General features: G+C 38.5%; 1 protein-coding gene across 1 annotated transcript in view; it reads right to left on the bottom strand.

The window, feature by feature from the left end:
• LOC101735828 (cell adhesion molecule Dscam2) overlaps nt 1-18,714 on the bottom strand; it is a 205,764-nt gene that overhangs the window by 44,898 nt on the left and 142,152 nt on the right. The window contains exon 4 of the mRNA XM_021346467.3: nt 6,133-6,275. Coding sequence (XP_021202142.1) covers nt 6,133-6,275 — 143 coding nt within the window. The remainder of the gene's footprint in view (nt 1-6,132; nt 6,276-18,714) is intronic.

The following is an 18,714-nucleotide window of genomic DNA, read 5'->3' as shown; positions in this document are numbered from 1 at the left end:
TAGCTTAACCAAAAACGTCAATATTGACGTACAGTTACTAGCGTTTCGGCTTCTGACAGGGTGTTTTTTTTTATTGCTTAGATGGCTGGGCGAGTTCACAGCCCACCTGGGGTTAAGTGGTTACTGGAGCCCATAGACATCTACCACGTAAATGCGCCACCCACCTTGAGATATAGGTTCTAAGGTCTCAAGTATAGTTACAACGGCTGCCCCACCCTTCAAACCGAAACGAATTACTGCTTCACGGCAGAAATAGGCAGGGTGGTGGCTTCCTCAGGCTTCCTCAGAGTGTCCATAGTTTATTCATATATTGTATGAAACCAAATTTTTTTTTGTTCAAAATCATTTCGATTGGATCAAATTTAAATTGCAATTTTACTTTTTTCATACCCATTCGAATATAGCCCGAATAAAGGTGTTTCGTAAAGGTCACGACCGTCAGTCAGCATTGGGGAACATGAAGCACGGAAGAGTTTCTTTTTTATTTTCGTAAAATCTTAAAAAGCTCTCAAGTTTAGTACAGTATTAAAAATTGAATTAATTGAAAGAGCGACTAATAATACTATCACTAATAAAACTATAAAGCTGTACTAAGTGGACAAATACCATTTCTAAAATCCGTTAATTTAAATGGAAATGCTTTCACACAACAATCAAAGCTAAAGGTGACCATAATTTTGTGGGGAATACTAGTGATAAGTAAATTTATCATAATATTAACCATACTAGACACATTTATATTAGTGTACATTCTTTTCATGGTCGATTATTTTAAAAAAACTCTTTATGGGTGATAAAATCGCCCAGTTTACAAATTAGTTTAAATCTATTAAGTTCATAAACACTTTTTTTTGTTATTGCTTAAATGGGTGGATCACAGCCCAGTTACTGGAGCCCAAAGACATTTACGACGTAAATGCGCCACCCACCTTCAGATATAAGTTCTAAAGTCTCAACTATAGCTAAAACGGCTGCCCCACCCTTCAAACCGAAACGCATTACTGCTTCACGGCAGAAATAGGCAGAGTGGTGGTACCTACCCGTGCGGACCCACAAGAGGTCCTACTACCACCAGTAAAAGTATCACCATAAACATCTGTAAATGTCTTTATGCAGAACATAGTGTTCAAAAATACAATTAAGGCCGATTCCTAAGATTACAAAATCGTAAGCAGTTTCTCAATTTGCCATAAACATTAACAGTCAACTTGTCTTCGGAACCGCAGAATGTTTGTCGATATAAAGGAAAGCGCACACTGCGGGACTTATTGAGACCGACCAAGCGGCTTTTGTTCTGTTCCACACAAAAAGACCCCGTAAAGAGGCTTGTTCAGATGCGCCGTATTCGCAAATCGCCTGATATTGGCGTGGAGGGCCCATTTGAGCGGTAAAAGCTGGGTGTTTCTCTTAAGACGATATCACTAAACGATTAACAACGGTTTACTCATCGCTGATCTTTTAAAGTGACATTGAATACAAAGAGAACACTCGAACCTTTAAGTACGCGGTGAAAAGAAAAGATAAGGGGGCCCTAGTATAGCTATTTGTAAAGAACGTGGCGGAGTGATGTGATCTTGATTTAAATACAAAGCAATAGAACAGAGCTTCTTTACTAGTGGTAGGACCTCTTGAGAGTCCGCGCGGGTAGGTACCACCACCCTGCCTATTTCAGCCGTGAAGCAGTAATGCGTTTCGGTTTGAAGGGTGGGGCAGCCGTTGTAACTATACTGAGATCTTAGAACTTATAACGCAAGGTGTATGGCGCATTTACGTTGTAGATGTCTATGGGTTCCAGTAACTACTTAACACCAGGTGGGCTGTGAGCTCGTCCATCCATCTAAGCAATAAAAAAAACACACACACACAATCTAAATGAAATTCTATATTTCGCACACTTGAAAAGCGAAATTCCTCGTTTAACAGCAAAGATTAAAGTCCCAACCCTTCAGATACTTGACCTACTGTATTGACACGAGCTGAGACGGAATCAATCTTGCCGGAATGCAAATACGATTCTTTACGTAAGGCGTTCGGGGGACGGCGCTAACCTACCGGATCGAAGCCCGCAATATTCCCTTTTGTGCAAGCCACGAAAAGGTCCGCTAATGGAATCAGACCCCGCGAAATACAGCCAAGAACGTCGACTTTCAATTTCGTTGAGTTTTTTTTTTTTTTTTTTTCACTTGATGTTGACGTGTCGGTAAATTAATGGCGCGGATTTTACCCGTAAATTCTATTAATGTTTTCGACGTTGTTCGGGAATTAAAAACTCTACAAAGCGAATTTTATTTTTATTAAGCTACAGATCGTTTAACCAAACAAACAAGAATATGTTTACGTATTAGATTAGAGGATTCATTACAACATTTTCATTTAATTAAAACAAAAAAATATCCAATACTAAATAATTGTGACCACATTTTGGAGATCGCAAACAAAAGAATTAACTCTTTGGCGAAAAGCTCCTTCAGTCAATTTTCAGTTCGCGCGAGTTATATTGAATTAGAATTCCGGTCACACAGAGGTCCCTTTAGCCGGTATATTGAATATAAACACACGAGTCACGTATCTACGTGTTTTTTTTTTTTCTCTTTCTATACAAGCGACAATGGGAAAAGGTCAGTGCTTATGGCCGCTCGTTTAGTGGACGAATGAAATAAATAAGAAACGTGCGTGCCACGCTGTTATTGCAAATGAGATTGCTACATATGTGTAGGACAGGAGAGCGGGCAAAAGACTGTTTGCTAATGAAAATGTAACGAATCCGTATTATGAACAAGAAGACTTCGATAAAAACTTGACTTTCAGTATTTTTATTTATTTATTGCTTAGATGCGTGAACGAGTGATGCATGAAGGAGCAGACGGTTAGCGTAGTATGGACATGTGATGCGTAGAGAGAAGATGCATGTGACTAGGAGATGTATGGAAATGGTAGTGCAAGGTAGAGGGGGAAGAGGTAGACCGAAGAAGACGTGGATGGAGTGTGTGAATGACGATATGAGAGAGAGAGGAGTGAGTGTTGAGATGACGGCTGATAGAAGAGAATGGAAGAGAAAAATTAGCTGTGCCGACCCCACCGAGTGGGATAAGGTGGAGAAAAAGAAGAAGAAGATGCGTGAACGAGCTCACAGGCCGAGCTATCTGATCTTAAGTGGTTACTGGAGCCCATAGAAATCTATAACGTAAATGCGCCACCTACCAGAAATAAGCAGGGTGGTGGTACCTACCCGCGCGCAATCACAAGAGGTCCTACCACCAGTAATTACGCAAATTATAATTTTGCGGGATTGATTTTTATTACACGATGTTATTCCTTCACCGTGAGAGTCAATCGTGAACATTTGTTAAGTACGTATTTCATTAGAAAAATTGGTACCCGCCTGTGGGATTCGAACACCGGCGCATCGCTCAACACGAATGCACCGAACGTATTTTCCTTTAGGCCACGACGAGTCAGTTGCTTAAGTTTTGTGAAATTTCTGAGTAACTTGTTGCTTCCTAACAGACTATCTTGAATTATTGATGAACGATCCAGATTAATGGAGGATCTTCCACCCAACGGGGAACTTTGGTCGACAGTCCGAAAGTTATCATACGAGTATTATAAATGGATTCAGATTAAGGGCCATTCAGATTTTACCACAGGTCATATTTTGAGACTTTATAATAATGGCACACACAAAAACAAAACATTACAGCATTTAAATGATTACACTTTCCAATACCACATAAAAAAATACGAAATAGCACACCTTTGAAAATTATATTTACACTGATGTATATTTACAGTATGTACTTTTGTATATTTGTATATGTGTTTAATTTATATTTCATTGCACCTACCAATATTTACTCTGCACTACCTTGAGTAGACTGGCAGAGAATTCCTTAGGCATTAGGTCTGTCGATGTATATAAATACGTTAAGTGTAATAAATAAATATTATAAATAACAAAAAAAAAAAAAACAAGTAATATAACCATAAGTTATTTTGAGATTATTTTGAAACTGTAGACATTTAAAAGTATTTTAAACACTACAAAAACCAATAGCTGCTTTTCAGGAGCACACCAATAGAACAGTGGCCACTGAAACTTTTATAAGGGTCCCTGAACCTTTTCGCCTTCCGATAAATAATTCTAAATAGTATCACATCAACGCGCCTTTCCCGAAACTTGTTTAAGGACCTACAACGGACTTAATAGAATAGCGGTGTGATTTTGTAGTCAGGGTTACTATTTAGAATTGAATTTTGAAAATGTCTTAAGAATGGTATGAACAATAGACAATAGATAAGTAATATATGCACTAAAGTTATCTTTACTGGTGCGATAATGATATAATCTGTATACAGTGCGGTCTTTTTCAAAATGTGATTACATAGCTTTAGCAGCGGAACCATTATCACACCTATGATGATATACCATTTTAAGCTAAGTATTCGTTTTTCGGCGATTTTCGAAATCTTCTTTTTTCTCCACCTTATCCCATTAGGTGGGGTCGGCACAGCTAATTTTTCTCTTCCATTCTCTTCTATCAGCCGTCATCTCAACACTCACTCCTCTCTCTCTCATATCGTCATTCACACACTCCATCCATGTCTTCTTCGGTCGACCTCTTCCCCCTCTACCGTGCACTACCATTTCCATACATCTCCTAGTCACATGCATCTTCTCTCTACGCATCACATGTCCATACCACGCTAACCGTCCGCTCCTTAATTTGTTGCTTACCGGGGCCACTTTCACACTTCCTCTGATATACTCATTCTTTATCTTGTCCATTCTTGTCACTCCACACATCCATCTCAACATTCGCATCTCTGCCGCATGCACTCCTCTTTCATGTTTTACTTTCGGCGATTTTCGAAATGCCAACAAATAGATAAGTATCCAATAAATTGATGGTCTGAGTTCTCTGATTATTATGATATTTAATGTTTTTTCCGAATGTCCTATTACAGTTTCAAAATGGTATTAGATATATACCTATTAAATATTTGGAAGTTTTTAACGAGTAGCTCAAGACGAGGATTCAAGATGAAAAAAGCTTTTGCTGACAATGGAACAAAAATCGAATCGTAAACTTTTAATAAAAATTATTGAATAATAATTAATGTCTTTGATGATTTAATTTGAGAGATAAATGTAATAAAATAGGATTGAACGAAATTTGAATAAAGGCAGATCAACTTAGACTTCGAGCCAAATTCATGGTTTGCTGACACGTTTTATAATAAAACTTTACCATTTTTTTATTGCTTATGTGGGTTTATACTGGTGGTAGGACCTCTTGGGAGTCCGCACGGGTAGGTACCACCACCCCCCTGCCTATTTCCGCCGTGAAGCAGTAATGCGTTTCGGTTCGAAGGGTGGGGTAGCCGTTGTAACTATACTGAGATCTTAGAACTTATATCTCGAGGTGGGTGGCGCATTTACGTTGTAGATGTCTATGGGCTCCAGTAACCACTTAACACCAGGTGGGCTGTGAGCTCGTCCATCCACCTAAGCAATAAATAAATAAAAAACCTAAAAAACGTAAACACCGCCATCCACGGTAGGCAGCGAATTGGCTCTGCTCCTGACATTGCTGAAGTCCATGGGCGATGGTAACCACTCACCATCAGGTGGGCCGTACGCTCGTCTGCCTACAAGGGTAACAAAAAAAAAGATGTGTGGTGTCGTGGGACACCGGATAGGAACGAAGTTCTTTATTGTAAAAATATCAATTTTTATGTTCTATTCGAGGTATAAAGAAAATAAAACTGGAGGTTTCGCAACAATCCACGGTCATTCGATAACGTGCGTACACTTCATTCACAGTTGTTTTCATAGGAGTTAGTGTATTGCGCAAACGAACGCTCTGAAATCGTGGTCAATGAATGTTAAAAAAATATGTTATTTTTTGTACGTTATTACAGAGTTAAGTCGTACACTGTGTGCATTACTATTCTGTACGTTATTACAAAGTTAAGTCGTACACTGGATGCATTGCTAATAAAAATCTTACGCTACGGACGTTTTTCCCGGTTAGGGTACCCCTCCGTATCGTCTCATAAGGAACTTCGTTCCAAAAACTTGAGACTTTTTGTAATACATTGCTTGTCATGAATTTGATTACAATCACTTACCAGCCTCCAGTCTCATATCTCTGGATAGTATGACGCCTACAGTGCTGGCTGCCCGGCATCTGTATACCGAAGCATGTACGTCGCTCCGGTACTGCTCAGCCGGGAACGGACTCAACCAGAGTGTGCCATTGGGCAGCGCTTCTCTGCGAACAAATAGATTGTTAACATAGCGTACCTAATTTTTTTTTATTGCTTTTATGGGTGGACGAACTCACAGCCCACCTGGTGTTAAGTGGTTACTGGACCCCATAGATATCTACAACGTAAATATGCCATCCACCTTGAGATATAAGTTCTAAATAGGCAGGGTGGTTGTACCTACCCCCGCGGGCTCACAAGAAGTCCTACCACTAGTATTACGCAAATTATAACTTTGCGGGTTTGATTTATACTACACGATGTTATTCCTTTCGATAAAGCGGCACGACACGAGAACCCTCTCATCGTGGCCGCCGGTAACTACATTCCCGATCCTGCGGACAGAATGGAAAGCAGTCGACGTCGCCCAAAACACGTCATCTCGGATCCTCCCGATCCACTAACGGTGCTTTTAGGTACTTCAAGCACCGGTCACCGTTCTCGTCGAACCCGTCGCTTGCGACGAAGGGCTCGACGAGTAAATTAACTCTCAGACACAGCCCACTGAGTTTCTCGCCGGATCTTCTCAGTGGGTCGCGTTTCCGATCCGGTGGTAGATTCTGCGAAGCACGACTCTTGCTAGGGTTCGTGTTAGCAACATCGTCAGGTTTGAGCCCCGTGAGCTCACCTACTAAAGTTAGGGTTACGCTGACATAGCCGCTAGGGCTATCAGCTTAGGTAGGGAAAAAAAAAAAAAAAAAAAAAAAACCTTCACCGTGGAAGTCGATCGTGAACGTTTGTTAAGTACGTATTTCATTAGAAAAATTGGTACCCGCCTGGGATTCGAGCATCGGTGCATCGCTCAACACGAATGCACCGGACGTCTTATCCTCAGGCCACGACGACAAATCTGTAGATAATTAGGCAGCGGCTTGGCTCTGCCGTGGCGTTGTTGAAGTCCATGGACGACGGTAAGCATTCACTATTAGTTGAGCCGTATGCTGCCTACCAGGAAAATAAAACAATACATATATTAATATGAAATCTTTGCATTTCTGAATATCGTACGAATACTCCAGCCGCAGTTTCTGTGGCATTCTACTTTGAACGATAGCACAGCGATTATTCCAACGCAATAGAAAGCATTTTCATTAATTTTATGACTTCTAAGTGCTCCATAAATACTGGACAATTAGAAATCGAATTCGTTCATTCTTTAAGTAAATAAAAAAGTTATGACATCATAATTTGAATACCGCCACACTCTTTAAGACCTAAATCTGATGTTTCAATTGAATTTGACAAAACGTTTTATTTCACTGCAGAATTGGTAGTATGGTAGTGCTTATCTGAATAGGTTTATAATACCATAATACCAGTTAATTCTGGGATAATACTCAGAAGACGCTATTAGACCATCACACAGTAAAGTAACAACATTCTGTCATTTCCTTCGAGACATCATATTTTGGATTCAATTCCTATTAATATTATAAACGCGAAAGTTTGTGAGAATGTGTGGGTATATGTTTGTTACTTTTTCACGTAAAAACTACTTACTGGATTGGAAACATGAGAATGACACGTAGGCTATATAGATATATTGTGAATTACCCAAAATATAACGATATAGGTAAGTGTGAAGTAAGTAGTAAAAAATCAGCCATTTCATTTTCATAATCAATAATAGATTACAGGTCCCGAAACGAAGCGAGGGTAGGTCGCTAGTTGTTAATAGCACTGTTACGTGCTGGGGTTCGGGATATCCTACCGAAATACAAATTAAAACTGTATTTAACACTTAGAACACTTAAAGGACACTTTACGATTCTCAATTCACTTCTTCCGCTTCCTTTCAGATGATCCGTTCGCTGTTTCGCTTCAAGTAGATCCGTATACTAACAAGCTCCGTGTCATCTCTGCAACGCTGCTATAGTCGATACGACATCCCTAGGATTATCGAGAACATTCCTGACAAGACGAGTAGTTTCGACGTGTGTTTCCACTATTTTGCAACAGGTGGCGTTGTACTTCTCGAGCATTTTCGATTTTGCTAGTTATTTTGATATTCATTTCTGCTATTCGGCGATAGATGGCGTTGCTCTTACCGGCGTAACAATACCAAGAAATAACTACTTCAAAGTCATCGCTCTCTTCGGTGTTCATGTCATACTGACCATTAATGATCAGAATTTATTTTTAAATTTACTTTTGTATCTGTGCATTTATAATTATTTTTATTAATTTATTTACAATTTTTATTTGCTTTAATTGATGATATTTAAATGGTAATTTAAATTATATTTTATTGATTTTATGTACACAATACACATGGACTGATTTCTGAAATATAAGATTCTTATTTTTTATTTTTTATTTAATTAACTTTATTAACACCTAACGTTTATAAAGTCATGAATCCTCATTCATTCATCAACAACAAATTCTTATAATTGTGATCGTTCCTTTTATTCAGTTAGTTTCATTTTCACAGTACGCGGAACTGGGTCGGTCGACTCGTAAAACGTATTCTTTGTAATAAAGGGCTGCGAATCACATTATACACATTGGCCGTCCTATGCGGGGTCCAAATAGTAAAATAAAAGCATAAACAAAATCTACTAGTCGCTATTTCAGACCATTTCAAAGTAGCGAGCCCTTTCGAAGATTTCGTTTTTTTTTTTTATTGCCCTCGTAGGCAGATGAGCATACAGCCCACCTGATGGTGAGTGGTTACCGTCGCCCATGGACTTCAGCAATGCCAGGGGCAGAGCAAAGCCACTGCCTACCGCTTTTTAATTGGCGTATATAGCAAATGGTTGGTGTCTAAAGTCCGGAGTCAACAGTGACTTAGAAACGTCAATGACGTCGCTCTCATTCAGGCCTCATGTCTCAAGCGATTGCTTTGAAGTGGTGATGTCCATGGGCTCCAATTAACAATCAATACTACATTGCTCTGAGCTCATCGAAGTAATGAAGAAATTATCAAATACGAATGTGTTAGTTAATAATTTAATTTTTAAAAAATAATGCATCTGGATCCAAATAGTCACTGCTTTGTAGTATTTAGTATGGTTATCTGATAAACTTGATTGAAGACTATGGTTGTCGTTTGGCAAATCCAATGCTTCGATCTTATGTCTTAAGGTGACTGGAAATAAATATTCAATGTATTATATTTTTGGGCTTCCGTAAGCACTCGGTACAAGATCAAAATTTACCATCGAAAATATAAAAAAAACCACGTGATTTACTTTATAAACCAACGAGATTAAAGTTTTTTTATTCGCTTTCAAAACTAACAATCTTGATTTAACCTGAAAATCGCAGCAATGCTAAACATTCCACAGAATCAATTTCATCCACAATGGCGATTAATTCATTAATTAACTCACAATGAACTTTGATCGTTCAGAGGCAGCTGAGCGTTCAATTTAATTAGAATCAGAAATCAACGGCAGACTAAGCCTATTCAATATCAAAATAACATTTTCTAAGCACATCAGCTGCTCGAAACACATATTTCGTTAATTAATCAAAGACGTTTATTCTATTACGCATTAGATTTATGAATGGCAAACGCCTTCGAATGAATAGGGATGTCCAAAAAAGATTAATGATTATTTTTTTCTCTTTTTGTTGATGAAAACGCAACGGCCTGCTTTTTACGGAAAACACGGTCTCAATGTAATCCTGGACTGAAAGCCATTTATACGAGTCGAGAATAGACGGGTGTCTTGTGAGATTTTGACTTGGGTACGGGTAACATAATATATGATATTGATCGGGCGATATTTCTCGGACTTTCATACTATCAACTTTTTTTTTTTATTGCTTAGATATGAGGACGAGCTGACAGTCCACCCAGTGTTAAGTGGATACTAGAGCCCATAGACATCTACAACGTAAATGCGCCACACACCTTGAGATATAAGTTCTAAGATCTCAAGTATAGTTAGAACGGCTGCCCCACTCTTCAAACCGAAACGCATTACTGCTTTACGGCAGAAATAGGCAGGGTGGTGGTACCTACCCGTGCGGAGTCACAAGAGGGCCTACCACCAGTAATTACGCAAATTATAATTATGCGGGTTTGATTTTTATTACACGATGTTATTCCTTCACCGTGGAAGTCAATCGTGAATATTTGTTAAGTATGTATTTCATTAGAAAAATGGGTACCCGCCTGGGATTGTTCAACTCGTAACTTATTAAGAATTTAAAATATATTTAGAGCAGTAGCTTTCGCTGTTTGTGTGGAAAGTGGAAAAGAAGAAAATAGACAGTCTGAAGATGTATTTCTGGGGAAGATTGCTTGGAATTTCGTAGAGCGAGTTTCGCACAAACATCTCGATGCTTCTAGAACTCGGTATCAAGCAGCGTCTTTCTATAGTACGTTCTCGAATGGCTTTTTTACGTTAAATTATACGTACAATACGCTTTGCAACGAGATAGTCGGTCCATAGATAGCCTAGTCATGTAAGGAATGGTAAACTAGAAAACAATAGAAAAAGCCCGACAAAACTGAATCGCCACAAATATATTGTAGTTTATCTTACCTCGCACATTAAGAAGCTCTAAACAATAACCTTCGGAGAGTTTATCAAGCAAATACAAACCCGAAAAACTATTAATTTACGTAATTATAAACAGTAAATCGCAACCTTGCATGGATGGATCTCACATCCTGCATTTGCGATGTGAAGCGGTCATACTATCTGCTTTGAAAGGTAATTTTGTTTGTGGTAGGACCTCTTGTGAGTCCACGCGGGTAGGTATCACCACTCTGCCTATTTCCGCCGTAATGCGTTTCAGTTTGAAGGGTAGGGCAGCCATTGTAACTATACTTGAGACCTTAGAACTTATATCTCCAGATGGGTGGCGCATCTGACTCCAGTAACCACTTAACATCAGGTGGACTGCGAGCTCGTCCACCCATCAAAGCAATAATAATAATAATAATACAACCGTCACTCTAATACAATTTAAGCTACGACCTTATCTTTCAAGGTCAATGGAAGCATTCGCGTTATGTTGTGTACGGGTTTTGGTAACCACTTTGCACTAAGTAGACCCCGAGCTTGTTTAGACATCTACGTAAAAAAAAAACCACTCGATGAAAGAGCTTCACTTTGTCATTTGTCATATATGCGTACCTATTCCTTCTAGAGACATCCAAATAATATGAACCAAGGTACTAGTAAAATGTGCTGGCTATAAAGTTGTCTCTGCGCCATAAGCTAGCGTGATAGGCTACTTAAATAATGTAGATTTCGTTACCTAATCATCACCTCAGCCTTTAGGGGCTATTTCGCCTTTGACTAACTGGTAGGCGAGCTAACAGGCCTCAGCCCCAGATAATTTTGCTAAGCAGTGCTTCAAAGAGACGCGATCCCCCGAGAAGATCCGCCAAGAAACTCAGTGAGAAGGCAGAAGACAGGAATGATGGTACATACAATGCGTACTGGTGGTACTGCGAACGATTAATAACACTAACACCACGCATAATGAAAAATAACCGCGTTTTTCATACCGTGAACACAAAACTAACTTTGTCCCATACCCGATTTAGATATTTATTATACATTCAACCACGGTCGTTTGCTTTCAAATTTAATTACAAACAAACAAAGCCGGTAGAGTAACAATAAGTACATACTCGTGCATGTATCGGGAATTGATTAATGTGCGCTAACTATGCAAATAATTTAATTTGGAAACGTATATGGGATTTGGCGTGCGTTAACAACGACATTTAATTAAGATGTAAGAAATAATTTGAGAGGCACTGGAAAATTGAAGAGGTATAACGCTTTTAAACAGATAATTATGTCCAAGGGATTGGAAGGAGAACCTTAATAATAGCCGGCCTCCGGTAGAAGATTCGTCCTCAAGAAGGAGATATATATTAATTACCTTGAAAATTTCATCAGATGTTGTCCAGTAAGTTTTGCATGAAACATTAAGAGACATCTATCCATCCTCACAAACCTTCTTATGAATTAAGTTAGTAATATTATTATACAAAAAGATAAAAAGATTAATTTCGTTAAATCTACCATTTACACCACCTGCATAACTTTGCTACATATTTGTAACTGTAACAGTTGCAACTGCAACTGTAACTGTAACTGTAGCTATAAGCGTAACAGTAGCAATAACTACAATTATAGCTACATAACAGTATAATGGGTATGAGTAATATATAAGTCACACACCATTTTGATAATTCCAAATAAATAGTGAACTGAAATCCGAATAAAAAATATCAGTAGAAATATATTCTTTATTACCATAACTATTCGTAACTGGACGTTCTGAGAAATAAACTTCAAAGAATTGAGTATTGTTTAAGTCAAAGTATTTTACTGGAAGAAAATTGGTTCGGAAACTTTGCCTTGTTTCTCAAATCAAATTTCAAATTTAGTTGTAATCATTTCAAAGCATTGCTTTTTTGGTGTATAGTCGCACTCACTGCGCACATAATGTTGTGTTTAATCAACAATAGAGATCACAACATTACGAGTAGATCAATCGTACACCTTGAAACATAAGTGTAGTAGTTTTTTATTGCTATTCATTGGAAAACGACATGTCTACATAATGCACCCTTTTTGAGCTGTGTCTTAAATCGGCTATTGATAACCCCGCGCCTTAGAGCTATGGGTGAGTGTGTATAAATTATTCACTCTATCGAACCCGGTACAATTCCATGCAAGCGTCCAAGTGATCTACACGATAAACAAAGCTAGACAACGGTAGTAGAGCAAGCAGCGGTACTGCGTGCAAATTGACAACACCGGCAAGTTATCTATGACGCAACATAAGGCCCATTTCCGATCTCCAAACTAACATTAGGGGACCGAAACACTTACAAATATTCCAGCACTTTTTGTGCAACAAGACAACGCCACTACCCTTCCGTGTGGAGTCAAAAGCAAATATGACATGCATTACTTAAAAAATAAATAAAATTTTTATGTAGTACAAAAAAATGCTTAAAGTTACTTGCCTTCATAAGGTTCTACGTATAAATTCAAAAACATTAATCTATCATCGTATTTCAAAGGAAAATATTTTTTAATCATACGACTAGTCATAAACAGGAGCTATAAATAATTAAGTTTCGATCAACAACCACATCTCAGAATTACCGCACCATAAGATCGAAAGCTCAACTTTAATACTGGGAAATTGAACCTTAAGGCTTCGATTCATAGATTTGTTAATCAAAAAGTTCAATTTCGGAACTCACTCTTATGTCTATTTAATAGGCCGTATTGTGAGCCCCTATTGGAATTTTTACCAATATACAGCCTATTTCTGCGGCACAGTCATGCGTTTTAGTTTAAAAGGCAATGCATTTTGGCATTTTAATGTATGTATGCTCCGGTTCAAAAATTTCGACTTTATAATATAGCTCAAAGTAAAAACCGACTTGTGTTAAAATGTCTATTGGAGCCGTTAGATCGTCTGAACCTTAAAAAGCTTTAAGGATTCTATAAGAAAGCCACCTATTAGTATTTACTAGAATCAATAAACACCACCTTCATTTTCATAGCAACTATTCTACCCTTCAAATTGAAACGAGCGACTATCTTACCCTACATAACAATAACAATCCGTCTTATTATTGTTCAACTAAAATTCGTATTTTGCATTATTTGCGATTCACGATTAAATTTAATTGTATTACGGTAGAATTCTCTTATACGGTAACGAAATATTTAAAATGTACGTAACTTATAATCAAGTACTTCGGACACGTGGCCCGACAAAATCCTGAGAACTTGGAAAAATTAATAGTTGTAGGTCACGTGGAAGGAAAGAGAAGTCGAGGAAGATCGCCAACCAGGTGGACGGACATTATCAAGGAGGCCACAAACACCAGCGTCCCGGGCGCCATTAAGCAGGCCGAATGCAGGCAACATTGGAGGAGGCTGGTGCAAAAACTGGACCAAGGTAGTCACGACCCTCAGTAATGAGGAAACGACAAAGAAGAAGAAGAACTTGTAATAAGATCAATAATTGAAGAAAATAAACACCAAATTTCAGTCAACCCACCAAACTATTACATAAAATTTCAAACAAACACGAAACCGCGTCGAAAACTCTCGAAATCTTACAACAAACGCTCAATTCGTACCGAACAAGTTAGACCGAAATTTAATTAGCACCTTCAAGGAATTAATTAAAGATCTTACAACCGCAAAATAATATTACACACTCCCCTCTTATAGGTAGGCTCGTGTTAATTAATATAATTAAACGTTGTACGCAAATACTTGGTAGTGACAGCTCTCCTTAATTACAGAGACTTCCTAATGACGTGCCTGTGTCCACGACTACGTGAGTCAAGTGAAATTATAGATGGAATATTTTACAGTGGTCTTTTAAAATGTCCTGCAAGTAACGTTTGCAGGAAATAAAAGATGCAAGAAAGTGGAATGTTGTTCCTATAGATGGCCAAAAAAATGCCTTTCATATCGTGTGCCATGCCGGTAATCGTGACGTATCTGCTGGATGCGAGCTACGTAAGATGATCCCTATGGTAAACCTCGAGAAAGGTCTTCTTAGCAGTAGACAACTTTCACGATAAGAATGTACTCATACAAAAATTTCATTTTATTTAAAGTTGACTTTAGATTTTCATGTTTCTATAATAATCAATATTTTCATTCATTTTGTGTAGACGTGATTAAAGCCCACTTGATTCTAGGCGCTCACTTGAACCGATAAAGGCCAAAAAGTAAATGTCATCGCACACATTTGTTTTTAGTTCGGACCGAAGCGTATGAATTAGGAAAAACCCAAGCCCACTGAGTTTCTCGCCGGATATTCTCAGTGGGTCGCGTCTCCGATCCGATGGAAGATTCTGGGAAGCACTGCTCTTGCTGGGGACAGTGTTAGCAACACTCCCGGTTTGAGCCCCATGTGCTCACTCACCTACACGTCAAGGAGAAGCTGAAATTGCCTCTCAAAGCTATCAGCATAGGTAGGAAAAAAAAAGAAAGGAAAAACTGGAAAATACTAAGAAAGTAAAGGACGTAAGGCAGCGTCTTAAATGAGAAGTCGATATTTAGAAAATAGCTGGCGTTATTCAGAGGAGCGTGACCCCTTAATTGAAAAGTATGGCAAGATTTAGGAGAGATCTTAGCTTAAACGCAAAACAAACCTATTGAAAAGCTTAACAGTTTAAAAGCTAATTTTATAAGAGATTGTTAAATAATCTGTTACTGGTGGTAGGACTTTTTGTGAGCCCGCGCGGGTAGGTACCACCACCCTGCCTATTTCTGCCGTGAAGCAGTAATGCGTTTCGGTTTGAAGGGCGGGGCAGCCGTTGTAACTATACTGAGATCTTAGAACTTATATCTCAAGGTGGGTGGCGCATTTACGTTATAGATGTCTATGGGCTCCAGTAACCACTTAACACCAGGTAGGCTGTGAGCTCGTCCATCCATAAAGATTTTATTTAAAACACAATTACATATATATATTATTTTATCTTATCAATTATAATGAAAACAGTTGGATTCGAAATCACATTTGTTTTAGAACATTATACAAAAAATAGGGTTTCGACTGGTGATGCTATCTATTACAAAAGCTACTTGTGGTTGGACTCCAGAGTAAGGAGGAGCTTCTTCGTGAAAAGTGTCGTTTGAAGAATGACCGCTCTTCGCACCCAGCTGGGTAGCGAAAATTTCTTAAGGCTAATTTATGTTTATTGCGTAGACGGGTGAAACATCTGGTGTAAAATTATTAAAACCCATAAAATGTGGATGCCTACAGTTACCTTGAGACATGAGGTCGAACGGTCAATTCCGTTGTTTTTTTTTATTTTTATTGCCCTTGTAGGCAGACGAGCATACGGCCCATCTGATGGTGAGTGATTACCGTCGCCCATGGACTTCAGCAATGCCAGGGGCAGAGCCAAGCCGCTGCCTACCATTTAACAGCTGTTAAATGGTAGTCAGTTTAGTAATGACAGTTTCGCGACAAAAAAGAAACAAAAGAATGTAGTACCAACCCTCCCGGGCTACTTACTATACGCTTTAGCGCCAATAAGGATAAGGTCTTTGTTGAAGCTTTCGTTTTATTGTTATAAATGTTATATGACTTATTAGTATATTAGTATGTCAGTATGTATAATGATATATAAATCGAATAGTTATTTCACATTTTATTGTACGTATATATTACCTATTCTATAATAATGTATTGCTAATAGTACACCGCAACATACCTGCTATATCTTTATCTTTTCCAGAATCTTTGCTAATTAAACGGTTATCTGGAAGAGATCTCTTTTAGCGATAAGACCGCCTATTGTACAAATTCACCTGCTTGTTGAGTGTTTTCTAATGTTAATTGTGTTTTGGTGTGTAATAAAGTGTATTCTCTCTCTATGCACTGGCAGATATTTTAAATGTACTAATTCCCGTTAAATTTTTATTTCCTCTGTAGACAGACGAGCACTAAAAACACCTGATGGTGTGTGGTTACCATCGCTCATGATCGTCATTAGGGCCAGGAGAACAACCAAGCCGCTATCCCAATAACTCTCACAAGCCATGTTTGATACTGTTGGATGAAACGTGGCAAAGAAGATCACTTGAAATGGACTGCGAATGAATGCGAATGATAGGCACTGCGATGGTAAAGAGGAGTTGGCTGGGATCTGCGCGTCAGTAAAAACTCGTAAAAGTACACTTGCAAGACCCTTTAGCCCGAAAATGGCATGACCAATATAATAATAACTAGTCAGGTCATAAGTATTGTCACACAGTAAAAACTTTTCTTTTAGAATGCTGGCCACAAAAAAGTTTATTGAATTCGAATTTCGAATTGTTCATGAAAATAAAAAGGTATACTTTTAGAATTTTACTCATTTTTAAATATGGAGTGGACGCTTAAAGAAGACCGTGTTGCAGTTATTGCGTTGCATCGTTGCGGTTACGCGCCAATTAAAATTTTTAACATACTAAAAAATTTGAATATAACCCAAAGATTCGTTTATCGTACCATCAAACGATACAATGAAGACTCTAGTGTAGATGACAGGTCAAGAAGTGGTCGCCCTCGGTCTGTTAGGACTCCAGCAGTGATAAAAGCTGTGAAGGCGCGAATTCAAAGAAATCCCTAACGTAAGCAGAAACTGTTGGCCCTTCAGATGGGGTTAAGCAGAACCACGGTGAAAAGGGTGTGAAATGAAGACTTAGGGCTTCGGGCATATCGAAGAAAAACAGGACATCGTTTGAATGCTCGTCTAATGGACCTGAGACTGAAGAGATGCCGCGCTTTGTTGAAGCGGTACGCGGGAAAAATATATCGGGAAATTCTTTTTTCGGATGAAAAAATTTTTACCGTAGAAGAGAGCTACAACAAACAAAATGATAAGGTGTACGCACACAGTAGTGAAGAAGCGAGCAACCGTATTCCGCGTGTCCAACGAGGTCATTTTCCATCCTCGCTCATGATATGGTTGGGAGTTTCTTATTGGGGCTTAACAGAGGTACATTTTTGTGAGAAAGGTGTAAAAATGAATGCAGTTGTGTATCAAAATACAGTCCTGACGAACCTCGTGGAACCTGTTTCTCATACCATGTTCAATAACAGGCACTGGGTATTCCAACAAGATTCGGCGCCAGCTCATAGAGCAAAAAGCACACAAGACTGGCTGGCGGCGCGTAAAATCGACTTCATCCGGCACGAAGACTGGCCCTCCTCCAGTCCAGATTTGAATCCGTTAGATTATAAGATATGGCAACACTTGGAGGAAAAGGCGTGCTCAAAGCCTCATCCCAATTTGGAGTCACTCAAGACATCCTTGATTAAGGCAGCCGCTGATATTGACATGGACCTCGTTCGTGCTGCGATAGACGACTGGCCGCGCAGATTGAAGGCCTGTATTCAAAATCACGGAGGTCATTTTGAATAAATTTTAGTGTCATAAGAATCTATGTTTTGTAAGTTCATTTTGGTATATGAATGGTTAGATAATGAATAAACTTGTTTCAATTATTTTACATTAAACATGTGACAGAATTTATGACCTGACTAGGTATATATGGCAGTACATAGTTTTATCGTTAAGCTGCTTTACTAAAAGGACAAGGTACTAACAAAAGAAGAAATGACATTCGAAGATGAACCTTAACTTATTGATAAATCGTTTACATTACATGTGTAAATACAAATCTCCTTGCGTTCGCCTTTCTCACTAGGTGAGATCAACATTTACTTCGTGTCTGACGTCAACTTTCACAAAGAATATGCTTTAGAATAGAAAATAAGAATACAAATCAATCGAAGAGTTAACGAAAAATTTTTGTCCATCTATCATCTATACTAATATATAAATCTACAGTGGTTTTTACGGATGTTCCGTTATAACTACTGAACCATGCATTTGATTGACTTGAAACTCGGTATCCATGTAGAAAATACATGTACTTAATGGACAGGCTAATATTTATATGAGTTTTGGACACCCTAGTTAGT

The sequence above is a fragment of the Bombyx mori genome, chromosome 5, assembly GCF_030269925.1.
Source record: "Bombyx mori chromosome 5, ASM3026992v2".
NCBI classification, from domain to species: domain Eukaryota; kingdom Metazoa; phylum Arthropoda; class Insecta; order Lepidoptera; family Bombycidae; genus Bombyx; species Bombyx mori.
Note: the sequence above shows the minus strand (reverse complement) of the source record. Positions and strands in the feature narration are given on the sequence as shown.